Here is a 27320-nt window from a genome sequence, read left to right on the forward strand (position 1 = left end):
GGAATGCCGCAGGGGCGTTGCACAGCCCGAACGGCATGACCAGGTACTCATACAGCCCATACCTGGTCTTAAAGGCTGTCTTCCACTCATCCCCCTGCCTTATCCTTACCAAATGGTACGCGCCCCTTAAATCCAACCTGGTGTATATCACCGCTTCTCGTACCTGATCTAAAAGGACACTGATAAGGGGCAGGGGGTACCTGTTCCTGACCGTGTTTTTATTCAACACCCTGTAGTCGCAACACGCCCTAAGATCCCCGTTCGCTTTGGAAATGAAAAACAAAGGCGATGCTGCGGGAGATCTGGAGGGACGAATGAACCCTAATCTTATGTATTCCTCCAAGTAGGCTCTGAGGTGTTGCGTTTCGGGTTCAGATAGGGCGTACACTCTACAGGAAGGAAGCACACTGTCGTCTATCAGGTCTATCCTACAATCGTACCTCCTATGTGGTGGAAGTACCTCGGCCTTGGATTTGCTAAAGACCTCCGCGAATCTTCCGTATTCTTCAGGTAACGCCACTTCTTGTTCTACTACTGTAGCCACCAACCATGACGAGGCCAAGGCATGCGACATCGTTCCCCCTTCTCTAAGACATTGTGCTCTACAGAGGTTGGACTTAAAACTCACAGTTCTGTCAGCCCAGTTGATATAGGGGTTATGCTTACAAAACCACGGCATGCCCAAAATCAATTCGTATTGTGGGGCATCTATGATGTTCAGGGCTATCTCTTCCACGTGGGCGCTCTTTCCATCTACTAGTGTCAACTCTAGAATCTCTGTTTGGGTAGTGATTAATCCGGACTTAAGGGGTTTTCCGTCCACTGCCACCACTTTCTCAGGGACCTTCCTGTCAACTATCCCCAAAGACAACTCCTTGACCAGCCCGCTGTCTATAAAATTGCCGGTCGCCCCTGAATCTAGCATAGCTGTTATTTCATGGACCCTAGAACCTACCACCAAACTTCCATGCAACACTATGTGTGCCTCCGAGGGTGCCGTAAGGTCTGAAGCTAGTGAAGGTATCTTTAGGACTGTTCTCTCCTCTGAACGAGCCTTATCCTGTCTTTCCGCTTCTGTCCCTATACTGGAAGCTGCGGCTCGTTTCGGTCTTACTGAAGGGCTCTGAGTCTTCGGTTTCGTTGGACATTCCCTCACGTAGTGCCCTCATTTTCCACAATACATGCACAGTCCCTGTGCTCGTCTATTCTCTCTCTCAGTGAGTGACAAGGGAGCCCGGATCGCACTTAACTCCATGGGCTCAGTTCCTGTGTCACTCGTGGAACTATCCTTTTTGGGGCCTCTGTCATTACCTCGATCGTGAATGCGCCCATCCAGACGCAACGCTAAGCTAACAAGATCCGTACATGTGCGTGGTTGTGGGTCTATTCTGGCTATCACATCTTTGAGTTCCCCACATAGGCCTTGATAGAAAAGCGACATGCGCTTCTCTTCAGGCCACGCGGCCTCTGCTACCAATCTGTTAAACTGTGTTAGGTACGTGACCAAATCCCCCCTGCCTTGACGTAATGTCAACAATTCTTTGTCTGCGCTAAAGGACGTGGTTCTCCTGTCGAATACTCCTTCAAAAGCTAGTCTAAACTCGTCCCAGTCTGACAACACATCGTCGTTGTTCCTCACTAATGGCACCGCCCAGTTAGCTGCATCTCCACTAAGATAGGAGATGGCGAAAGCTACCCTCGAATGATTGGTGGGGAACGAAGAAGGCCGACAAGATAAATGCATCAACAATTGTGTGAGAAACACCTGCACCTTGTGCGGATCCCCTGTGAATCTCTCTGGTGTCGCCAGCGGGATCGGGGGTGCTACCGAAACCTGTATAGGTGGTATAGTCGCTGAACCAACGTCAAACGGGTTACGAGCGTTTCTATCCACTCTTTCTCTTAAGGCGGCTGTCTCTAATCTGGAAGCTGCTAGTTCCTGTTGCATTACCTCTAAGGCCTGCATTAGATCCTCAAGCGTAGTCATTATAGCCACCACACGACCAGGAGGAGCAATTATTTGTAGGCGCGTAATTCTGTTATGCTCCTCTGGCTCCTCAGGATCGATGTGATGCTATAAGGGTTCCGCTTCCCGATCTTTCCGAACTCACTATGAAATACACTGAGTTGCGGTCGGATCGGACAGGGGACAAAGGACGGGAGGGAACAGCAGGGACAAAGGTTCTGCAAAACAAAAGCAACACGTTTAGCCCACCACACACCTTCCCACCACATATGACTACTCTCTTATTTTCTCGCTAAATATGGTACCTTTAAAGCAGATCCTCTGCCATTCAAAAATAAACTAACACCAAAGGCATCACTACTCGTGATGTAAAGCACCCTGCTTTTGTCAAAGTTCTCTTATTCTCTCATAAGGACGTATGCTACTCCCATCCTTGACAAATCATATACAACCCCTCAGTTGGCTGTTTGGGCATGAGCTTTAGTGCATGTAATTCCTCTGTAGGACTTCTCCATAGACTATAGCTAGAGTACAAAGTTCCCAAGTGAATTACAAGATCCAAATATGTGCACGTTGGCGCTCCTCCTCTACGGGGATCAACACGCTTTCCAAGGCAAGGTCTGTTTCCTAGTACTAAATCCAAGCGCTCCTCCTCCAGGGGAGATCAACACGCTTATGCTACCGGAATTAAGGGCTGGATGTGGTGGTTCCCCACCCCAGGTTCTCTTTCCCTCCGTTGCCTCACGGAGGCGAATGTCACCTTAAAGGGTCCGCGCCGCCCTTCAGATACCGAATGCTCGGCCCCTTCGTTAATTCTCACGAAGCAGACCGCTGCTTGTTTTCTCTGGTTTGGGTAATGTCGCAGCACCGAGAGCAAGAGCAGCCGCTCCTCTCCCCTACCTGCTGCCGACTTCCTCCAAGGGTCGTCTCTCCGCCGGTTCTCAATTTCCCTCAGGATAATCGTCTCTCTCTCGGGACTTGGGCGTCTTCCTCTCCGGACCGCCGACGAGTTCAAATTCTAGAATTACGCGCACAGCTACGTGCGCGTGCGTTGTATAAATAACCTCTTCCTGCTCCTGAGCATTCTGGGACATGTAGTCCCGGGGTCTATGGTAGTCGCGATTACCATCTAGGTAGGCGCATCCGCTGGATCCTGACACCTGTGGTGTATTTGAGGACCCTGGCCCACACTGACAAAGGAAGAAGTTGTACACTAGCAGAATGCACCCAGAACTGGTTTGGGCTAGGTACAGGACCCTCTGACTTCAGAGGACAAAGGATTTACTGGTATAAATAGTGGGGCCCAGACCCCAGAACTTTAGATCACTTCTGGGAAAACAAGACAAACCTTTGCCAAGGAGAAGAACCAAGGAAGCTGCAGGAGTTTGGACTTCCCCTCTGCCAGTGTGCTGTGTTGCTGGGTTAGCCTGCAGTGGTTTCTTTATTGCCAAGGAAAGGAGAAGGAACTTCCATCATCTTGCAGAATATTTCTCTAAGGGCTTGAATTTGAGCTTGCCTCCTTCCTGAAGTCTTAGGGATATAAGAATTCACCCCTTCTGCTTGCCTGCATCTGGAACTTGCTGTTCTAGTTGCTACAGAAGGAAATTGCAACATCAACGCTGGCGAGCGACGCCGTACTCTGCATCGAAGCCGTGAGTGCTGCTCTGACTTACAACGTAGACCCGACGCCGGCTGCTTAACCAACATCATCGCGAAGCCGATCCTGACTTACAACGTAGACCCGACGCCGGCTGCTGAGCCGACATCATTGCGAAGTCAAGAATTCATCGACATCGTGACATCATACGGAACTGTGGTTTCGGCACCATCGTGACGTCACCTCCTCTCGGATAAGGAACAGATACCTCCCATGCTTTGCGCAAGCATCGAGGACCTGATGCATCGCCTCCCCCGAAGCAAGGAACCGACGCCGCACGGCGCCAACGACACCGCATTTCCCCAACGCCATGAGTTGGCTGTGATTTTGCTTTTCCAAGGTACTGTTCTTTGTGGGTCTATCTTGACTTTGGGCCTGACGCTACGCACCTCGCGGTCGGCGCTGTACTTTAGGATTTCTTTGACCTCGACGGCGTGATAACTCAAGTTGGAGTTATCTGTTGCTAAAGACTGCTTTTAAGAAAATAGCCTATTTTTGAGCTATTTCTACAATCTTGAAGTATTCATTTTTGATTACAGTAGTGTGACTTATTTTTATAAAAACCTGTGTGGTGTCCATCTGTAGTGTTTTCACTGTATTACTGTATGTGTTCACAAATGCTTAACACACTGCCTCTGAGAAAAGCCTTTCTGCTCGTGTCAAGCTACCAAGGGGGTGAGCAGGGTTTATCAAGGAGTGTAATCCCCTTTCCCTGACTAGAAGCAAGGGTCTCTATTTGGTCAAAGGTACCTACCTCCGCCAACTAGAGACCCCCAGTTCTAACACCAAGTGGTTCCTTCTAACTGTGGTAGGCACCTGAAATGGCACAAAGTCGTTATCGATGAAAAGAAAGTACACAGCATTGGAGAGGCCCTGATAGAGGCCCTAAGTGAAATGGGTGAGGCCCCCATAGATCAAGATGCTCCTGAAAGGGTGCCTAAAATTTATGAAAAAACTATTAGCACTCTGGGAAAGTTCTTTTGAATGAACACCGGAGCAGGGCGGGGGTCAGCATGTAAGAAGCCCAATGGTAATGACAGGTGGTACACGAAAAACTGTAGAAGGAAAAACACTACTGGTCGAGGCTGTTAAAAGCAAATCTCTTCCCATGATTCAGTCAGCAAGAAAGGATTACAAGGTGGCCATGTTCAACGCCAAGAAAGAGTGGGAGGAGCAGCACTGGCAAGCTCTAAAGGTGGCCAGCGCCGAGAAGGATGCTGGTCGCGTCTGGAACTTGATTAGAATTAAGACAGGACCTGATTGCGAATTAATTACTAGCTATATTACAAGCCAAACTTGGTATGACCACTTTCTAAAGCTTTATTCTACCCCACTGGAAGCACAGAGTGAAGCCCATGCCACCAACTTCAGAGTAAACTCGGGGAAACGCACTAGATACCCCTTCTCTGAATTGTGGGTGGAAACTGCCATTAGGAGTATAGTGCCGGCAAAGGCAGCGGGCCCGGACGGTATCCCCGGGGACCTACTTCAGACTGATCCAGTTAAATGGGCAAAGTTTATCACCATCTTAATTAATGCCATTGACAACGGATCTCCGATTCCAGATTCCTGGAAAGGAGCCGAGGTCGTCCCCATCTATAAAAAGGGGGCTAGGGACGACCCCGCTAATTACCGTCCCATAAACCTGATTGATTCAGTCCAAAAGGTTGCTGGGAGGGTAGTGCTGGAAAGGATCCTGGAATGGGCTGACGAAAACAAGATCCTCTCTGACTATCAAGCGGGCTTTAGGGCGGGCACTGGGACTATAGAGCAGGTCTTTAGACTACTTCTTCTTTATTGGAAGGTGGTCCGTCTATGCAAGGGCAGTCTTTATCTTGCGTTTATCGACATAAAGACTGCCTTTGACCTGGTCCCTCCGGATCGCCTATGGCGGGTATTAGCTGAGTAGGGGGTCCCAATGAACATCCTAGATATATTGGTGCGGCTCCATGAAGGCAATTTTGCTCAAGTGAGATGGGGTTCCCAAGGACAGAAAACCGCCAGGATTCCAGTGAATAGGGGCGTTCGCCAAGGCAGTGTTTTAGCTCCCACCCTATTCTCATTGTACGTGAATGGGGTGGTCGAACATTTACAGCGTGTACCATCTGACGCTCCAGCCTTGGCGGGCGAAAAAATTCCAACCCTCCTATTCGCTGATGATACCCTCTTCATCTCTAAGACCCCTAGGGGCCTGCAGAGCCTTCTGGACAGTTTCCAGTCGTTTTGCACCATGAGAGGGCTTGTCATCAACTCAGCGAAAACAAAGTATCTAGTGCTGAATCCACCTAAAAACCTTGGGTACCTCCTGTCCTAAATTCTGCTCCCCTCGAAAGGGTTACCGTGTTCGACTACTTAGGCATTTGCATCTCTGACTCTATACTTTGGAATTCCCACATGCAAAAAATGCTCCTGAACCACAAAAGGGTAGTGAGGGCAATACTTAAGGAGCATCGCTCTTCAACAAGCAGACCTATTGCCCCCGCTATCGACATCTACAAGGCCAGAGGAGTGAGTTCGGCCCTTTATAGTGCTGAACTTTGGGGTTCCACCAATTCGGACCAAATTGTGAGGTCAGAAAACAAATTCTTAAAAGACCTCATGATGCTTCCCCTGAGGACCCCACCACGCCACTATTGCAGGATTTAGGGTGCCACTCATTTAAAGACCTAGCAAGACTTCGTCCCCTCTTGGTGTGGGCCCGCTTGTGGCATACACTGGAGCGAACAAAATATGCAGAGGGCTTATCAGAAATTATGTCCATGGATGGGTGGCAAAAAATTCAATGGTTAAAGGACTTAAAATCGTTATTGTACGATCTCGATCTTAAAGATGCATGGACAAACAGAACTGCCCCACCTAAGGCAGAGCTCAAGAAGGCATACTGGGCTTGGTCAGTAGCAAGGGTTTTCGTGATCCCAAATTAGGCAGGATGACAGAGGAGTTCTTGCAACACAAGCACCTCACACTATATGAACCATACCTTGACATCATACAGAAACCTTTTGACAGGGCCCTGTTTTTTGAGTTCAGGGTAGGATCACTGCCCATACGCGAATTGACTGCGCATTGGAAGGCTCCGTACCAAACATCACCTTTATGCCCTAAGTGTGAGGCAAAATCTGAGTCAATCGCGCACGTCTTTTTTGTTTGACCAGCTTACAAACTGCCAAGGGAATGTTGGCTCAAACCACTTTGCAGAGATTTGGGTACCCGCAGCCACTCTGCTGTATTGCTCATTTTTAGGTCTGATGCGCGAGCAATGTATGCATGTGGTTTGGCCAAATTCCTGAGATGGACATGGAACATCAGATCTAGAACTTTGAGTGCAATTTCCTAAAGGGATCTTTCTTTCTTTTTCCTTTTTGTGACCGCATCTCCCTCTTCATCCCCAAAAAGCCCCCTCTTCCATTGATTAAGTAGTTCTCACTAGCAATGATGAACTACAGGGTGTGTGGGGCATAATTATTATTTGTTAAAATGTATCTCGTTTTTAACAATCAATCTTTGTCAGAATGTATCTTGTTTTTAATAGTAGAGCTTTTTTATTATATTTCTTATCATGTTCAACAGCTTTTAAGATATGTTTTTATCGAAATAAAGATATTTACTACTACTACTAACACCAACCACAACTACCTCAGGACTCTTTGGAAAATATCTTTAGTCCTTCTTTATTTATTGTTGATATGTATTTTTATCTACACCTTATGTAACTTGGGTTCTGGCTACTACTTTGTTTATGTATCTCACCTTAGGTCAGCTACTCCTTTTTACCATTATTATATATTTTTATTTACTCCTTATGTAACTCCTCTTATGTTATGTTACCACAACTAGTAGAGCGCAACAGCTGCCCCAGCAAAGGGGCGTCCCGGCACTGAGAGCAGAGCAACTAATGCATTCAGGTGGAGCAGATAGAAGGGCTACGGTGCAGGAAAAAGGCCTTCCTGAATTCTAGGTGGTTGTTAAGGCCACGGATGTGAGCAGGAAGTGAGTTCCAGAGGAGAGCCACCCTACTGCAAAAGGAGCGGCCTCCAGCACAGACTCTCCATGTCCAGGGAACCACCACCAGGTGTTGACCCAGTAGGCGGAGATGTCGTGAGGGAACATAAGGCTAAAGCAGGTTAGCCAGGATACTAGGGGTGGTACATTTCAGGGCTTTGAAAGTGAAGTGATGCAGAGAGCCTTATTCAATTCGCCTGGCCACAGGCAACAAGTGAAGTCGAAGTTGCTGTTATGCTTATTCTGTAAAGTGCTAAGTTGTCTTGAACTTGAGTGCTTAACTTCCATGTTCGCTCACCACCTCTGGGAGAACTATCCACCTACTCTCACCACCCTGGCAACTCCTCACCTTCACTACCTCAGTTCCTTACATATACACCTGCTCCATGTTTTTATTTACGCTTTGTATAACTTATTTTCCGATATTGGCTTACATATCCCACTGTATACCATACATTATTTTCACTGTTACTATATTTTCAATCTACTCTATATATACCTCATACAATGTTCCTATACTTATTCTGTGTAGTGCTATGGTACCTATCGGTTAAGTACCCTATATACTTGTTTGCGGTCGTGCTCACTCTTGTAAAGTGCTCTGATACCCTTATACCAAGTGCGCACTATATAAAACCCAAAAATAAATAATTAAAACTTCTTATTAAATTCTGGTTCAAAGAAAATCTGATCTTCTGATACTCTACTCCTATGCAAAATATACAACCTAGCACATATTTTGTTTTCCGGTTAACACCTGATATTGTTTATCTTTATATAAAAAGCTGGATTGGGATTAGATATTTATTTACTAACTGTTGTGTTAGAAACATTCCTCTGTCCTAGGTAACTTGTTAGCCCAGAATATATTTCTTAACAGTGATGACAACAATGCATTAAGATGTACTAAAGATAATACATACAAGTAAATTGGGGACAAAGGAGGAGTTCCTGATTCTACATTTCCTGCATTTCTATTGATATATTCTAACAAAGAGTAAATAACTCTCACTTTGATTCCTTGTAAGAAAGTCCCTAAAATCTTGTTGAAGTTTATAAGATACCTGATTGACCAATTTAACTTACCTATTAGCCCCTCTTAGATGATACCACATGCACCCAGATCATCTGATTTAAATGGCTCTAGTGAACCAGACCTAAACTTTCCTGTTAAATAGTAGTAAATCACCTGTAAAGGTAGCCTTACCAGCTCTAAGGCAGGGTGCATAGTATTTAAAAGTAGGACAAATGTATTTAATTTTGTATTGTTCTTACAGTCAAATAGGCCCCAAACCTATTTTCACTGTAGCATAGCTGACTGCCATAGGAAGGGTTATTTTACACTTCCGGCCGATTTTTGGCCAGCGTCCATTCCGGGCTCGGTGGAGGCGGCAGTTTCAGCTCGCAATTTGGGAGTTCTATTCGAACCCAATTTGCAGCTTGACGCTTCCGTAAATAGGACGGCAGCGACGTGTATGGGTCTGCTCCGCGCTCTACGGAAAATTTTGCCACTTCTTCCTCGGGGCTCCAGAGCTGAGGTAGTGCGTAGTTCCATTCTCAGTAGGATAGACTACTGTAACGCACTACTTCTGGGGGCCCCGAAGACTCTGGTCCTAAAGCTTCAAAGGATCCAGAATATGGCCGCCAAATTGGCCTTGTCTCGACCGCGGTCTGCCTCTTCATCGGCAGCCCTGGCCGATTTGCATTGGCTCCCAGTCCAGCAGAGAATCACATTTAAAGCTCTATGCCTTGTTGTTAGAATTGGGGGTCTCTGGTTGGCGCAGGTTTGTACTTGCGACAAGCAGGGACCCTCTCCTCTAAGTCAGGGCAAAGGATTACTCCCAGAAATAACCCCTACTCGCCCTTTAGGTAGTGTGGCGCAAGCAGTCTAGGCTAAACTCTGGAGTACATAGGGTTAAACATTTGCAACATCACACACAATGACCATCAACCCACCACACAATGACACTAGACTGTATTTCTGTAAAAATATCTTCTTTATATATATCTTTAGATCAGGCTTGTAAATACAGTCTTTGCGTAGTTTAAGAAAATAGTTCCAGTTACTCTCTGATTATGTCACAGGTCTTTGTATCAGCGTTAAAAGAATTGTTCTGGTGCTTTTTAAAAAGGGTTGCGGACTCTTCCCTAGTCCTGGTACGTTCCTCCAGCAAGAATTTCAATCAGCCAGGGCCTCTCTGCGCCAACGATCGGACCCGGTCTGCCCAATCTCACGCCTCTAGCGGGATCGGCGGCCGGGGAGTCACTGTCAGCCTGACGAGCGCGCTGCACGGCTGTCAGGGGAGAGAGCGGGGGCCCGGGGAGTGCTCACTGCGCGGCTCCGGGGACCCGGCTGAGGCAGATGGCGGTGCGAGCGAAGTGGGACAGCGGCTCGCACCGCGGGACGGGAAACAGTACCTTTGTCTTTTTGAAGGGGTCGGGTGCAGGCCGGCTCGGTGGTCCACGTCGCGGTGTCTTCCTCCCGAGGTTGGAGCGAGCGGCGGCTCGGCTCTGGCTCGGAGGTTGGCGTTGCGGCGCGGGTCGGGTAGACGGCGACACACCTCAGGTCCTGGAAAAGGGGGCAGAGCCCCGGGTAGCAGCGTGAGGCGCACACAAGCCTCTCAGGTCACAGCAGATACTTGGCCAAGTCCGTTCTTGCGGTGCTTCGCAGTTAGGCAGGCGGTAGGGACGGTGATTAGGCCAGCGAGGCTGGGCCTTTCGGTGTCACCTGGTGCCGGCCAGTTAGCAGATGCGGTGCTCGGCGGGTCGGGGTGCCAAGGGCCTCGTAGGAGGGGCGCAGGGATTCTTTCACGGCGCGCTCCTCTTTCCTTCAGCAGCTGTGTCGATCAGGTTGCTGGCTCACAGCAGCTCCTTCTTCCAGGGGGACAGGGTAGCGCCCACTGTTCCTGGGGCGCTGGTCAGGGGGCAAGTTCACAGCAAGCCCTTGGAGATCTTGGTAAAAGTTTTAGCACAAGGTGGATAAAAGCAAAGTCTTTCAGTCTTTCTTCTCCTGCTCTCCTTCAGCAGCAAGGCACCCACTACAGGCCAGTCTCTTGGGGTCAGAGTCAGTACTTCTCCTTGCAGCTTCCAGGGTCCTTCTCTTCAGGCAGAGCTTCTTCTTTGCGCAAACTGGATCTAATTTACAAGGAGCAGGGCTCCTACTTTTATACACAGTTTCTTTTGTTCTCACTGGCCAGGGGGGCCTCTGCATAACTGCTTCAGTCTCTGAGTACTTGTTGTGGGTACTTCTGGCTTCTGTATTCAGTGTGAGTGCAGGCACATCAGCCGCTCCCCAGGGGGGCGGAGCCGGCATTGTGAGGGCAGGAGTGGCCTGAGCACTTTGTTGACAAGCTTCGGTCCTTCCTGGGCCAGGTGCAGGCTGAGTCATCAGTCGCTCCCCAGGAGGGCGGAGCCAGCATTGTGGAGGCAGAGCACAGCCTGATGCATCATTCAGGGGAAACTCCCACCACCCACTAAGGTGTCATCTGGCTATTCACTACCTGTCAACTCCCAGCCCTGTCCCTCACACACACCAGACAGTCAGATCCACATCCAAGCAGAGGCGGGCTGAAATGGTTAGGCAAGCAAATGCTAACTTTCTAAAAGTAGCATTTGCAAACACAGGATATTAAAATAAACTTTACTAAAAGAAGTATTTTATTATTCTGAGTTCAGGCATACTAAACATGAATTTCTACCATGTTCCCTGAGCCTGCTGGGATTATAGAGTGTAATAATTCCAGCAGCCCATCTGGCCTAGAAGGGAACAGGTAGCCTTACAATAGTGAAAAACGAATTTGGCAGTAATTCACTATTAGAACATGCCACACCCATCAGGGCATGTTCTACCTTATACTTACAATGCACCCTGCCCTCAGGCCTACCATAGGGGTGACTAATATGAAGTTTAAGGGAAGGTTTAGGGGCTGGCAAGTGTGTGCACTTGCCCAGCCAGGGTGACAGTACCAGACTGCACGCAGGTTCTGCAATGGCAGACCCTAGACACATTTTAAGGCTGCTTCTGTGGGTGGCGCAACCAGCGCTGCAGGCCCACTAGCAGTGTTGGCATTCACAAGCCCTGGCACTCCTGGTGCACTTTACTAGGGACTAACAGTAAATCCAATGAACCAATCATGGACATCAATCACATGTACACTTTACACAGGGAGAGCATATGCACTTTAGCACTGGTCAGCAGTGGCAAAGTGCCCAGAGTCATTAAACCAACAAAAACAGGTCAGAGAGAGTATTGGAGGAAGGCAAAAAGTTTAGGGATGACCCTGCCAAGAGGCCCAGGTCCAACACAACCCCCTTCCAGCCAAAACGCAGGGTAGACCAATCACCACTGTGATGGGCTTCCCTGCTTTGGGCGATAGAACCTGGACCTGGCCCGCAACAGCAGGGGCACATTCCAGTTCTACGCCAATCTGCACCTACTTTAAATCCTCTGTTCATACTCTCAGGGTCCACCGAGCCCCTCCATGGGAAACCCTTCTCTACACCTGTGGACACCACCTGTGCAGCCTTGAACCTTAATTCGCTCACAGGTGTGTCCCAACAGGCAGACAGAAAAATGTCACAGTGGCCACTGACAGTAGTCAGGAATGAGACCCAAGCCTTACGCCTCTCAGGGCTCTCAAACCTCTGTGGCCTTAAAGAGTGGGGGGCATTAGCCCCAGGTGCTTGGCACCCTTGGTCCACTCTCCCTCCTGTCAGGTCAGGTATGCCATCCTGGCACTGACCCACCAGCCTCAGGTCTGTACCTGACGGCTGTACTAAAGACTGGGGTGGCCTCTCCCACACCCGGTCCTTCTCCTGGGGGCTCTGTACCCTCCCACCTGGAGTGGTACCCCCTTCCAGAATTGTCAGGGCACCTGTGGCAGGTGACCTGCACAATTCGCCCACCAGTTCAGGGGTGCTATCCTGCAACTGGGGCACCAGGTCAGGGGGGACACCCTGCACCTGGCCCTTAAACCTAGGGTCTAAACCCTCAAACTGCACCGGGGTCAGAGGCGAGGACTCCCTCCCTCTGCACCCCCTTCCACAGTACTGCCCACTCCCAACTGGAGTGGTACCCCTAGAAGTGACATGGGCCAGGACACTGATTACAGTGGCCCTGCCCTCCAGGTCAGACAACACCTGACCCTGGCTTCTCAACTCAGGGACCCAACCCTGCAGTTGAACACTTGCCTGGCGCACCAGGACTTTCCGGGGAGCACGCCTGCCCCCCCTGAGGGTGGCACATAGCTCATGTGTCGTGCAACAGCCTGCCCGGCGCGGATCTCCCAACCCCTGTCCCTCTGACAGTGCGGGAAGATCCCCCAGGACAGAAGTGGTGTCCCCCTGGTCATTCACTGGGGACGCAGCCCTGCTGGCTGGCCCCTGACCCACTGGTTCTTCCACTGGGGACTCTTTCCCCCTCTCGCCCCTCTTTCTGGACTTCTGCACCCTCCCAACTGGAGTGGTACTGCCAGTCACCAGAACTACAGGAGCCCTGTTTACAGAGCCTCCACGTTCTCTAGCCACTGGGGGATCCCCCTCAGCGGGTGACTCATCCGGACAGCCTAGGCTCCCCACCTGGTGTTCCCTTAAAGAACCATCCAGGCTCTGAGACTGAGGTTGGGCACTACCGGGACAAAACCCATTCTCACTCCTTCCCCTTAAGGACAGGACGTGAGGCCCTACACCCATCTCACTACTACAGGACCTAGCTGGGCTACTCTGCGCCACTTCCACCACTCTGGGCTGGAAGATACCTGAGACACTCCCCACAGGATCACACCCCAATGCCTCTCCAGACCCTCGGGAATCCACCACAAGGTCTGCCTCCAATGTGAGCTCCCTGGGGCCAGAGAACTCACTCTCAAACAGGTGTTGGCATAGCTCTGGAAAACTGGGACTTAAAGTATGCTCTCCCACAATTGGATTACACAGCCCCCTAGTAGGGTTAACCAAATTATCCTTCACCTCACCATCCAGCGCCTCACACACATACTCCACACCATTCTTCTGAGACTGGCCAGACAGTAGCGAACTGTCTCTGTCACACAACCCACACTCTTCTGGGCGGTCCTTACACTCACCCACCAGGACCTCAACCATGGGGGAATCCCTCCCACCACTAGGACCATGAACTCCTACGCCAGCTACCCTATTCCCTTCAGGGACGCTGCGCACTACTGGAGCTACCTCATGCCCTTGAACCTCCTGGTGTATGTTAACCCCCTCCAAGTCAGGTGCCATATCTCTAGGTGCGCGCGCTATGCTGTCTGCACTAGATACCTGAATGTTGCTGCCACCATCTGAGCTGGACTCCACCTCCAACTCAGCAAAGCTCAATCTCTGAGCTACACACATTTCTTGTTGCTGGGCTGAAGCCCTCCTGGCCTCAAGCGCCTCGAGCTCCAAGTCAAGTTTCCTCATTCTTAAGTCATGCGCAAGCTCCATTTTCATTACTTCCAGGGCTAACCTCCTAGATTCTAGCTCCAGTTGCCCATTTATTTCCAGCTCTGCCAACTTCAATTCATGATCTCGGGTTGCCTGTCTGTCCGCCAGCTCCTCTGGCGACAGACCTCGGCCAGAAACACTGCTACCCAATGGGGAGGTTGCACCCCTACACTCTGGAGTCAGGGGTCCCTCCAGCTGCTGTTCTGCATCCTCAAATTCAAAATCCTTTCCAGGGGCATTCCTTGCCTTGACCCAGGCCCTCAGCGCCTTTTGGAACTGCTCCCTTCTGGAGAGTCCGGTCATGGAAATGTTCAAATTTTTGCAGAAGCTCCTGAGCTGTTTCCCAGTGTAGTTTTCTAGTTTCTCCCAATCACAGTCAATAGAAGAAATGGATGCTGCCTTTTCCATTTTCACTGACACAGGCATGACTTCAAAAACACATGGAGATCTCTTCTCGCAAATCATAAATCCAAAAAAAAACAAAGTCTGTGGCTTAGTTACTGGACTGTCATCACTGTGCAATGGTCAATAGTCAATGTATGGACACTGCAAATGTAAATTCGAGATCCTCACCGCTGCGACCAATGTTAGAATTGGGGGTCTCTGGTTGGCGCAGGTTTGTACTTGCGACAAGCAGGGACCCTCTCCTCTAAGTCAGGGCAAAGGATTACTCCCAGAAATAACCCCTACTCGCCCTTTAGGTAGTGTGGCGCAAGCAGTCTAGGCTAAACTCTGGAGTACATAGGGTTAAACATTTGCAACATCACACACAATGACCATCAACCCACCACACAATGACACTAGACTGTATTTCTGTAAAAATATCTTCTTTATATATATCTTTAGATCAGGCTTGTAAATACAGTCTTTGCGTAGTTTAAGAAAATAGTTCCAGTTACTCTCTGATTATGTCACAGGTCTTTGTATCAGCGTTAAAAGAATTGTTCTGGTGCTTTTTAAAAAGGGTTGCGGACTCTTCCCTAGTCCTGGTACGTTCCTCCAGCAAGAATTTCAATCAGCCAGGGCCTCTCTGCGCCAACGATCGGACCCGGTCTGCCCAATCTCACGCCTCTAGCGGGATCGGCGGCCGGGGAGTCACTGTCAGCCTGACGAGCGCGCTGCACGGCTGTCAGGGGAGAGAGCGGGGGCCCGGGGAGTGCTCACTGCGCGGCTCCGGGGACCCGGCTGAGGCAGATGGCGGTGCGAGCGAAGTGGGACAGCGGCTCGCACCGCGGGACGGGAAACAGTACCTTTGTCTTTTTGAAGGGGTCGGGTGCAGGCCGGCTCGGTGGTCCACGTCGCGGTGTCTTCCTCCCGAGGTTGGAGCGAGCGGCGGCTCGGCTCTGGCTCGGAGGTTGGCGTTGCGGCGCGGGTCGGGTAGACGGCGACACACCTCAGGTCCTGGAAAAGGGGGCAGAGCCCCGGGTAGCAGCGTGAGGCGCACACAAGCCTCTCAGGTCACAGCAGATACTTGGCCAAGTCCGTTCTTGCGGTGCTTCGCAGTTAGGCAGGCGGTAGGGACGGTGATTAGGCCAGCGAGGCTGGGCCTTTCGGTGTCACCTGGTGCCGGCCAGTTAGCAGATGCGGTGCTCGGCGGGTCGGGGTGCCAAGGGCCTCGTAGGAGGGGCGCAGGGATTCTTTCACGGCGCGCTCCTCTTTCCTTCAGCAGCTGTGTCGATCAGGTTGCTGGCTCACAGCAGCTCCTTCTTCCAGGGGGACAGGGTAGCGCCCACTGTTCCTGGGGCGCTGGTCAGGGGGCAAGTTCACAGCAAGCCCTTGGAGATCTTGGTAAAAGTTTTAGCACAAGGTGGATAAAAGCAAAGTCTTTCAGTCTTTCTTCTCCTGCTCTCCTTCAGCAGCAAGGCACCCACTACAGGCCAGTCTCTTGGGGTCAGAGTCAGTACTTCTCCTTGCAGCTTCCAGGGTCCTTCTCTTCAGGCAGAGCTTCTTCTTTGCGCAAACTGGATCTAATTTACAAGGAGCAGGGCTCCTACTTTTATACACAGTTTCTTTTGTTCTCACTGGCCAGGGGGGCCTCTGCATAACTGCTTCAGTCTCTGAGTACTTGTTGTGGGTACTTCTGGCTTCTGTATTCAGTGTGAGTGCAGGCACATCAGCCGCTCCCCAGGGGGGCGGAGCCGGCATTGTGAGGGCAGGAGTGGCCTGAGCACTTTGTTGACAAGCTTCGGTCCTTCCTGGGCCAGGTGCAGGCTGAGTCATCAGTCGCTCCCCAGGAGGGCGGAGCCAGCATTGTGGAGGCAGAGCACAGCCTGATGCATCATTCAGGGGAAACTCCCACCACCCACTAAGGTGTCATCTGGCTATTCACTACCTGTCAACTCCCAGCCCTGTCACTCACACACACCAGACAGTCAGATCCACATCCAAGCAGAGGCGGGCTGAAATGGTTAGGCAAGCAAATGCTAACTTTCTAAAAGTAGCATTTGCAAACACAGGATATTAAAATAAACTTTACTAAAAGAAGTATTTTATTATTCTGAGTTCAGGCATACTAAACATGAATTTCTACCATGTTCCCTGAGCCTGCTGGGATTATAGAGTGTAATAATTCCAGCAGCCCATCTGGCCTAGAAGGGAACAGGTAGCCTTACAATAGTGAAAAACGAATTTGGCAGTAATTCACTATTAGAACATGCCACACCCATCAGGGCATGTTCTACCTTATACTTACAATGCACCCTGCCCTCAGGCCTACCATAGGGGTGACTAATATGAAGTTTAAGGGAAGGTTTAGGGGCTGGCAAGTGTGTGCACTTGCCCAGCCAGGGTGACAGTACCAGACTGCACGCAGGTTCTGCAATGGCAGACCCTAGACACATTTTAAGGCTGCTTCTGTGGGTGGCGCAACCAGCGCTGCAGGCCCACTAGCAGTGTTGGCATTCACAAGCCCTGGCACTCCTGGTGCACTTTACTAGGGACTAACAGTAAATCCAATGAACCAATCATGGACATCAATCACATGTACACTTTACACAGGGAGAGCATATGCACTTTAGCACTGGTCAGCAGTGGCAAAGTGCCCAGAGTCATTAAACCAACAAAAACAGGTCAGAGAGAGTATTGGAGGAAGGCAAAAAGTTTAGGGATGACCCTGCCAAGAGGCCCAGGTCCAACACTTGTTTTTAGGGCCCTGTATGGACTGGGACCAATACCTCTTCAGAACCTCTTTTTCTGGTATCAGGCAGCCAGACCTTTGAGATCGTCTTCGGCGTTCTTGGTAAAAGTCCCTAAAATAAACAGAGTGAGAATGGGTGGTCGTGCCTTTAGTTTTGCGGCCGCCAAGCTGTGGAATACCCTTCCTCTAGCACTGAGGAGTTGCCCTGATTTGCCTATTTTTAAAAAGAACCTTAAGACTTACTTGTTCCCCAGAGTAATGTAGCCTAGGTAACAGATGTATGGATAGGTCTCAGCGCCAGGATACCCTTTGGGTGACAGCCGCGCTCAATAAGAAATAAATACATACATACATTACACTTAATTGAGCAAACTTCAAATTGGCACTAGCTAGAAAAATACTTCAGACACTTATTTTCCTAGGTAAATAAAGTCCAATTTAATTCTAAAGTCGAATTTTGTCTAACCATTTATTAAATATTAACTTTTGAAAGTCATTATTTTTCTGTTTAAAACCTCTAGTATAAACAACAAAAGAGAATATCTGAGGGTCAAAAAGTGAAATACTGATGTGTGTAATGGTAGGTACAATAAAGTAAGGTTGGACAAAAGTGCAATAGGTACACCAGGCGTCCCTCTGTGCTTGCTGGGGGGGCAAGCACAGAGGGACGCCTGGTGTACCGACGGAAAGAGCGGTGCCCCACACACCTGAGCTGCTGCCAGGTGGGGTGATGATTTTTCCTCCTACCAATTAGGTTGGAGAAGAATAAGGAATATCCATAAATCATTCAGGTATTCTTTTTCCTTTATTGCAGTAGCTGTATATATCTAGGTCCTGATGAAAGCAGTGACGTATTTATAGTCACCGATGCTGAAACATGTTGACCCTACTTGCAGGTGGATATTTTGTTAAATCTGCCAGTTAATTCACATCTATACATTTTTAATATTGGGAGAGTTGAGAGAAACTATTAAAATTAATTTCCTTCTACTCATCTCTACCTAATTTTAATACACTTCACGTTTATTCACATTCAAGCACTGCAAAACAGTTACCCATATCTACTATAACTATAACTATCTTGGTTCCACCCATTACATAATTCATGTATCATCTATATTGAGTTCAATCGTCACAACAACATTAAGTGACTCATACATACACAAAAAAACTTTCTCCTGGTTAAGGAGAGCCCAAATGATGACTAGGGCGGAACCGTTTGGGAACTGATGGGCACTTTTTCCCAATTGTGGGATTGTGTTGTTTTGTAGCACTTATTGCACTTTTGTCCAACCTTACTTTATGGTACCTACCATTACACACATCAGTATTTCACTTTTTGAGCCTCAGATATTCTCTTTTGTTGTTTATGCATAGTACTGGGGCACATGTCTGACAGGGTCGTTGATCTAGCCTCTTTCTAAATGTTTGTTTCTTGGTAAAACCTCTAGTAGCCTTTTTAGAGTTAATTCCCGACTGTAACCGAACAGCCTGCTGATCCACTGCAAGGAGGTGCGAATGGCACCCAGGAAAGGGAACAAAAAGGGAATTGGGTGGACGGAGATGTAACCTCCTATCGACAGGAGATGGCCTGGGGGATGTGCCCACCAACTGCACAAGGTTCCTAGGTGCATCCACAGTCGCAGGAAGATGTAACTCACTCCTAGCGCTTCCGTAGTCCAGGTAGTCAGGATGGCACTAATCCAAGTGGGGATGGAAACCTCTTTCCGAACGGGTCAACAAGTGAAGTTTCTTATTTCCCTAGATTCACCTCAGGGTTCCGCCCGGAGCTGTGCCTAGGGGAAGAAAGGTTCTGGCATGGTGGACTTGGGCAGAATAGTGGACTGTGCTACTGTTTAGGGTAATATTCCCAGGAAATTATGTCAAAATGGACTGGGTTACACTTGGGAACTTTTTCCCTATTGGTCATGGAATCTCGCTTTCCCACCAGCTAGTACCAGGCAGAAATGAGGCACCACTGGATACCTTTTGCAGAACATGTTTGGACCTGTAGAAGACAGAAGAAGAACTGCACCTGCTATTGAATCAGTGGAGAGAGACCCCAAGGGCTTGGCTTGCTCCCACTGGCACACAGGACAAAGAAGGGGACTCCAAGGATCAGTTGGCTGACCTCGTGTTAAGCTTCTGGGCTACAAATGCTGCAGGAAGCCTATGTTTTCCAAGAGCCCAGCTGACTAGCTCCAACTGGATTTGCCTTGGCACCTGCTGGTGGCTTCTGGGAGAGTACGTACTAACTCCAAGTGGTGCTCACAAGGTCTTGGACTCTTGGCTGGTGTTACAGTGTCCTCCTCTGACCCTAACACCTGCAAAACTGGACACTTTAATACTTTTTCAGAACTTTTCCTCCAGAGAGCCAGTGGAGACTGGGACCAACGCCGAAGAAGCAGCCAGTGACATGGAATAGCCGATCAGATTCCACTCCTTCGTTTCCCCTGCTGAAAGAATTTTAAATTGCTGAAAATGTTCTAAGTCCAAACGTAGAAGGATTTTACTAAGGTCAATGTTGAGCACCATCTGACTGCTGGCTAGAACTCTCTTGATACAGATTCTGGACTTCACCCCCTAGGAGCTTCACACCTTTGGTGACGACTGCACCTAGTCTCCCGCCAGAGCAGAGACTCAAACTGAAGACTCACACTTCACTAGTCCACCCTTGTTCAGCCCTCATTCGGAAGGTAAACTTTCTACTTGGACAGCCTGGTCCCTGCACCCGGGGGCTCAACGGTCAACATTACCTTTTGACTTGAAACCCAGTCTAGCGCAACCAGTCAGCTGCATTTTACAGTTTGTCGTTTTAGGCTCTATTTCGACTTCTAAAAATGATATCTCCGGTTCCCTACATCTGATTTTTTTGTTTGGCATCTATTTGTTCATTAAATGTTACTCTACTTTTATAAACTAGAGTGAGTTTTTTATGGTGCAATGTTTTCTACTTCACTGTTTTGGCATTGGCAAATGCTTTACAAATGTATTCTAAGCTAGGCCTGCCAGCTGTGTTCATCCACTACCAAGGGTTGAGCTCAAGTTTAAATTATTGAGGCCTAACTAGACCGCGTTCAGAACTGTGACATTATCACTTGGCGAATACTCACATTTCCTCCAATAATCCACTTTCTTACATTCCCCAATTCAAATAATATTATTTTACTGTCACTTCTGTCTCCTGAGTACGGCAGACTTGCACAACACCTCTGACGACATATATATTGATTTTATCTATAAGCGTGTAGATTCTGAACAGCATTGAAATGTATAAAACCTCATGGCAGTTTACCATATAATATTGTCAACCTTGATCTATCTCACTGCATCAAATTTAAATACAGTTTTATGGTGATAAACTTTAGAATGTTGAACTTGAGCCAATTGGTATCCAAGCTGTTTTTGTCATTTGGGTTATCAGAAGCCAGCACAAACAGATATAGAAACCAGGCAAACAGAGATAGAAACCAGGCACATACCCAAATCATTTTATGTCATCGTTTTATATTGAGACTACCCATCATTCAAGGAGATTAGACTAGTTGTTGGGCAGATGCAAAGTAGGACCAAAATAGCAAGCATTTGAGATACGGTGCAACCTTCTGGTTTCAAAAAGCTTTCTTATGCTCTGTATTCAAAAGACTAGGGAAGGGTTGCGGCCTATTTGCTTTGTTGAGGTCCTTGAGACCTGGAGACTAGGGTTTCTAAAGCCCCTTTCGGTATGTACCATAAAAGATTTGCGCTTCTAGAAAATCACTTTATTCTACAATGTCTCTAATTACAAAAATGTTATATATTGTCAATAAGTGAAACCAACAATAAAGTATACTTTCAAATCACATCTTGGCTTTTATTGTTCTTTATAAAGCATTCTGCTGCTGCTTGAAGTTTAGTATATTCTATGTCAAATTATTAAAAAAAGCTTCAGCAGAATTGTGTAGCCTGCTGTGTTCTCATTTACACACAGGAAATGCATGTTTCTTTCAGGGGAGAAATTGTAAAGATGATTATTTGATAGACCTCATTATACGCTGTAATGTCTTTCAGATTTGTTTGGTTTAAAAAGCATTAAGTGCCCAGTCTGTTATTGCATGGCGATCATCCAGATAGGGGTAAGGGTCTCAGGGAAGCCATCTTGTTTCTGCTCACTGAGAATGGTGAAGCCAGCCTTGTATATGATGCTTCGGAGAATGAATATGTCTCTAATCAGGCAGTTGTCTATGGGGTCCAGTCTGCAGCCATCCCGGGCCACGTTGTCTTTGAGGATGATGACTCCATTCTGTCGTAAGCCGCTTTTGCATCTGCGAAGGAACTCCAGAAAGTCCTTATCCGTCAAGTAGCCTGGAGGAAACGAAATGCATGTCATCAGCATTTTGCAAAGATCAAGGTTTCAAATTTGGTTTATGCAATTCTGTACACACATTGTATTCCACTTAAAATATATTTTACAAGGCCAGTGAAAGGGCACTTGCATTAGATAAAATAAAACAGCTACATGACAGAAGTGTCAGTTAGAAATTTAAATACACAGTAATAGGTGTGGAATTAGAGCACAGAAACCCTAACTTTGAAAAAGGCCAGTTATGCTACAGGGTTTTTGTTGAGTGTGTGAACGTGCAAAAGGGGTTCACGGCGCTAATGAAATCGGAGGAATTTCAATGTATTTTATCAACAGTTGGAACTGTGGAACTCATTACCAAAAAACATAATGTGCACAAACGACCTGTTTTTCTTTAGGAAAAGGCGGAAAACTCACAAGTTGCAGCTTTACCTATATTAACTTGTAAAAAAACTGAAAAATCAAAAATAGAACATTACAACAATCGGCCAGTTCTCTTTATTCGCCACTGCTGAACATCATTACTGCTACTAATGTCCTATCTCTTCTCCTTTTCACACATGAACTTTTTCATTTACTCCGATGTCGTCCTACCTATATTCCAATTAACTCTTGCTTTTATTCTCTTCTGCGAATCCTTTACTTTTCAAATGAAACGCTGTTCGCTCATTGGATTCTAAAAGTTGCTACTGCCAGAGCTTGGGGCCAACCCTTCCGTTGCCCCCAGAGCAACAGTCTTTTGGTAGCAAGAGAGGCAGAGGGCGATACTATTACCAGTTAACACATCATTTAAGGGCAACCAGAATGGCCACACAGGAATCCACTCCACAACTGTGTAGTATCTTGTTCAGGTTCATTTCCTGTCATTATCTCCCTACCTGTGAATGTTCTGTGTACTGCATGGAGTGTTGGTGTAGCAGCCCCATCATTGTCCTTCCATTGGACGGCCCCTCCCTAGGCGTGCTGTGCTTATGAACATTATTTGGACGTTTGGTTATCAAGGAAAAATAGACCAGTCTGGTGTACGCTTACTACAACGGAAATTCAAAGCAATTTGGTTAAACAAGATGCAATTTGATCTGTCAAGGGGCTTAACATAGTGCAAAGTGCAATCTCTGCGTGAACGACACATAGAGGTGATGTTTTGGTGTTTTTGGAAGTCACTGAGCCTTGCTACTGTGTGAACTTGTGTGAGCTTAGGTACTTTAACCCACCTGAGCTAAAGAACATTCTCTTTCATAGTTTTTGCCTCCAACTGAGAATGATACAATTAATTTCCACAAGAAGGGAACTTGCTCAATGTGTTGCCAACATACTGTCTTAAATTAAAAAATTCTAAAATCTGTACCAGCACCAAATTCTGGTACCAAATTCTAAAATCTGTACCAGCACAACCATACCACACTTCACCCCCCCATCCACTTCCTCACAGTCCCAGGCCCAACATACCAAGGATCAGACCTCACACCACATCACAGTTTACCACACACCCAATTACAAAGTCCCCAAGAAGCTCAGGCCTTCCCCCACTCACACAAGCACTTCTCCTCCACACCCTCTCCACTGTAATGGAGTACCCACCCCCTAAAATGGAACAAGCCACTTCAGTGGAGCCCCTACCCACTCACATGGAATAGACTCAAATGGAGACCCCACCCCCTCAGCCTGAACAGGCCACTTCAGTGGAGCCACCACCCTCTCAGCCCATACAGGCCACTTCAGTGTAGCCCCCACCCCCTCAACTTGAACAGCCCACTGTAGAGTCGAGAGACTTCATCCCAGTTCCCATCCCTCCCTAAACCCCAGGAGGTCACCCCTAGTCATGTTCCTGTGGTGCCTGGCATGCCCTTACAGATGCCCGTTTGAGGGGATATGGTCCCTACTTGTAGCAGTGCAGGCAGGTGAGGGAGAGAGTTCATTACATTCCCCTAAAGGACTTTTTGTAATGGACTGACCATTGGCCCTGTTGTTATTGCAGTTCTAGTGTTGATAGAAAGGCTGAAGAAAGCATTTTTTAGGAGCTTTGGGTTTCATGTTCCTCAGTCTGTGAACTTGTATAATAAAATTGGTGTTGAAATATTTGTTTATGACAATACTGATTGGGCAATGTGATGGACCGCATGTGGTTGATGTTATATGTGTCCTATTAACGTATGTATCAGAGTCAGCATTGACTGCTATTTCAGGTTGTCAAGAACCACAATGTTTTGTACATGGAATGTGACATGCTTTTAAGACACTCACATCTTTGACTTACACTTTTGCACAAAGGCCGTACTGGGATTTTTACACATTGTACCTTTTTTTTTAGGTACACCCATCTACGATTGACATGCAGGATAGCGCTTTGCTGATTGACAAGTCATCTGTCGCATCAGTACAACTTGGTTAACATGACGTTTGACTACATGGAGATGACTCTGGAGGCACACATGTACAGAGGTTGATGCAAACAAAGTGTTCAGTGTGTTGTAATATTTGGATCCATGACCGTGTGTAATTCAGACATGGTGGACCCCTGATATGGCCAAGCAGGACACAGCTGAGCTCCCACAGTTGGGAGATCATTTAACCCCTTCCGCGTTAATGACAAAGCCAGCTCGTCATGGGCGTTACCTGCGCTACGCGGATGACGAGCTGGCTTTGTCATAAACAACGTGATTTTGAAAAATCAGCGCACAGCGGGAAAACGCGGTAGCGCGGTAGGGGTTAATGGCACTGTGTTCTCTCTGTGACATGTCCTGGGCCCAAGGTGGGTGTCATGTTATCACCTGTGTTCAAGTTCCATTTCATATCAAGACTGTTGTCCCTGCAGATGTTCATGTTTGAGAATCTTGCTGTGTGCTAAGTATGACAGTTATTGATGTGCCTCTTTGACTTACAGTGTCTGTGATGTGTGTGCCCCAGTGCAATGTGCTTATTATGGGGTCCTTCATGATTGGTTCGAGATGTGGGCTGCACTGTGTGCAAACTTACATTTGACACATTTAGTATTCCCTGAGTCACCTGTGTGCAAGCCACTTCAGCATGTAGTTGATCTGCCATCTATTTTAGTGAGCTTGGCAGTTTGGTTATCTTTGTGCATCTTCAGCCATGTAGTTCTACTAGCTTTCTGTGGCATGTGGTGTAGGTTTGATAGATATCATTTTCTGTACTGGTCCTGGGACTCAATCATCTTCAGTCTGTATATTAGTTGTAATGTTCAGTTGAATTGCCATAGCTGCCTGAGTGTGGAACTGGATCTCAGCAATTAGGTAGTTTCAGATATGCTCAATTGTATTTGTGTCTGGCTGATGTACATGAAGGAGTGTGTTAATGCTTATTTGATGGTCACTTCTTACATTGTCCATTTGCACTTTTGCAGCAGTGTTAGCCCCCAGTGGCAATGGAGGTCTGCACATGGCTGAGGGTATTTATGAACGCACTGCAGTGTTAGCCTCATAAGTCGTGAGTTTGTTTGGCACACAACCACTAATTTGTAACAATATCACCTGTGTGTTTGGGCACAAAGACACACATATTTGTCAAAACCTTCTAGGGGTGTGAGACCTACATTCACCTTGGTGGCACTACAGTGATGGTGGTGTTAGACCCCATACCACCAAAGTGCTTGATAATGTTGGGGGATAGAATCACACACTCACCTCTTTGTGACTACAGTGAGGGGGTTATACCCCATTCCACCTATGTGCTTGATGATTCTGGTGGATTGAACCCCACAATCACCTCTTTGTGACTACAGTGAGGTGGTTATACCCCATTCCACCTATGTGCTTGATGATGCTGGGGGATTGACCCACATTCACCTCTGTGTCACTACAGTGATGGGTGTTTGTCAGATATTGATCTTCATGTCTACATTGTGGTGTCAGTTCACACACATGAACACTATTGTGGGGTGGAGATTGCATCGGCGTGATAGGCATTGAGCCCCCTATGTGGTGGAGAATGCAGGAGTGATGGGCATCCAACCCCCTATGGGGGTGGAGAATGCTGGGAATGATGGGCATCCACCCCCCTATATTTGGAATATGCTGGGAGTAATAGGCATCCACCCCCATATGATTGGAATATGCTGGGAGTGATAGGCACCCAACCCCATATGGGGTGGAGAATGCTCAGAGTTATAGGCATCCGCCCCCCTATGAGGTGGAGAATGCTGGGAGTGATGGGCATCTACCCCCCTACATTTCCATACGAAAATTGCTGACATCCATTCGGCCCTTGATACTCAAAGGGCTTTAATACTCCCTTCCTCTCCTGGTGTTGCTCTTTCCCCTCTTGAAGTGGTTGTCCCTGCCACCACTGTGAGTCTATCTATGTTTCCTCCGCTCTCTCTCCAGGATCTTGACTTGCTTTTAAGCAAGCTGAGGTCCGGGTCTCCTTTAGATCCGTGTCCTCTTAAAGTTCTGAAGGATTGCAGAGATACCCTATTGCCCCCGCTCTTAGACATCATGAACAGAGCAATGAGGGATGGTATCTTTCCCGATCAATGGAAGAGTGCTGTAGTTCAGCCCCTCTTTAAGAAGCCTACACTAGACCCTGATGTGCTCAAGAACTTCCGCCCTATCTCCCTGCTGCCTGCCCCTGCCAAGATGCTGGAGTCCCACCTAAATAAGCATCTGGTGGAGTTCGTGGACAACTCGGGACAGTTAGATCAGTCCCAACACGGTTTCACTAGGGCTCACAGCTCAGAGATGGCCCTGACGACTGTGTTTGATGACATCCGCACTGAGGTTGATCAAGGCCATACCTCCCTGCTGATTCTTTTAGATCTGACAGCCGCCTTTGATACCCTGTCTCCCTCTGTTTTAACATCTCGTCTGAGGGAGATAGGGGTAGATGGCGTGGCCTTGAGCCTATTGGCTTTTTTTATGAATCAGAGGGAGCAGAGGGTTAAGCTAGGAGACTTTCTATCTCCTCCCACTCCTGTGCAATGTGGGGTCCCCCAAGGGTCGGCATTAAGTCCGACCCTGTTCAACATCTATGTGGCCCCACTTGCCAGGTTGGTGAGATCATATGGGATGGAGATAGTCTCCTATGCTGATGACACACAGATCTTGGTGTCCCTCCCCCGTTCGGTGCACGCTCCCATTCATAACTTTAGAAGTTGTATGGAGGCGGTTGCTGAGTGGATGATTAACAACTCACTCAAACTGAATGGGGAGAAGACCGAAGTTCTGGTCTTCGGTGGTAACGTTAACATCTGGACGGCTGAATGGTGGCCTCCCTCGTTGGGAATCTGCCCTACTCCTACCGACTCCGCCAAGAACCTGGGAGTAATTATGGACCTTGATCTCTCAATGGCACAGCAGGTTAATAGAACAGTAGCTACCTGCTGGGGCATTATTAAAATACTTCGCAAAATCAAGCATTATTTGTCTCCGCAGGCTCGTAAGCGGGTCGTCGTTGCATTGGTGGCCTCGTGACTTGATTATTGTAATGCTCTTTATTCGGGGGTTAATAAAGGTCTCTTGCAGCGCCTCCAGACAGTACAGAACGCGGCGGCCAAATTTGTGCTGGACGCTCCCAGACTATCTTCCGCCACGGCGGCCAGGAAAGCCTTACACTGGCTCCCTATTGAGTCTAGAATCGTCTTTAAGACACTCTGCATGACTTATGGGGCGCTTACTGGTAAGGGGGCCGAGGGCGTGAGAAAACTGCTACTTCCATACGCTCCGGAGAGAGCTCTTAGATCCTCCACCAAGAGTCTGTTGGTGGTTCCCCGTGTTCGCAGAACGAAATGGGGTGGGAGGGCGTTTTCAGCAGT

General features: G+C 48.0%; 1 protein-coding gene across 4 annotated transcripts in view; it reads right to left on the minus strand.

Annotated features, from left to right (window-relative positions):
• Positions 1-21035: 21035 nt before the first annotated feature.
• The window catches only part of NTMT2 (N-terminal Xaa-Pro-Lys N-methyltransferase 2), a 690813-nt gene continuing 684528 nt past the window's right edge, over positions 21036-27320 (minus strand). For all 4 annotated transcript variants that reach the window (XM_078686827.1, XM_078686836.1, XM_078686844.1 and 1 more), the window contains one exon: positions 21036-21552. In XM_078686827.1, the coding sequence (XP_078542953.1) occupies positions 21296-21552 (257 nt within the window). In that variant the 3' untranslated portion in view covers positions 21036-21295. The remainder of the gene's footprint in view (positions 21553-27320) is intronic.

The sequence above is a fragment of the Lissotriton helveticus genome, chromosome 1_1 (assembly GCF_964261635.1).
Source record: "Lissotriton helveticus chromosome 1_1, aLisHel1.1, whole genome shotgun sequence".
Taxonomy (NCBI): domain Eukaryota; kingdom Metazoa; phylum Chordata; class Amphibia; order Caudata; family Salamandridae; genus Lissotriton; species Lissotriton helveticus.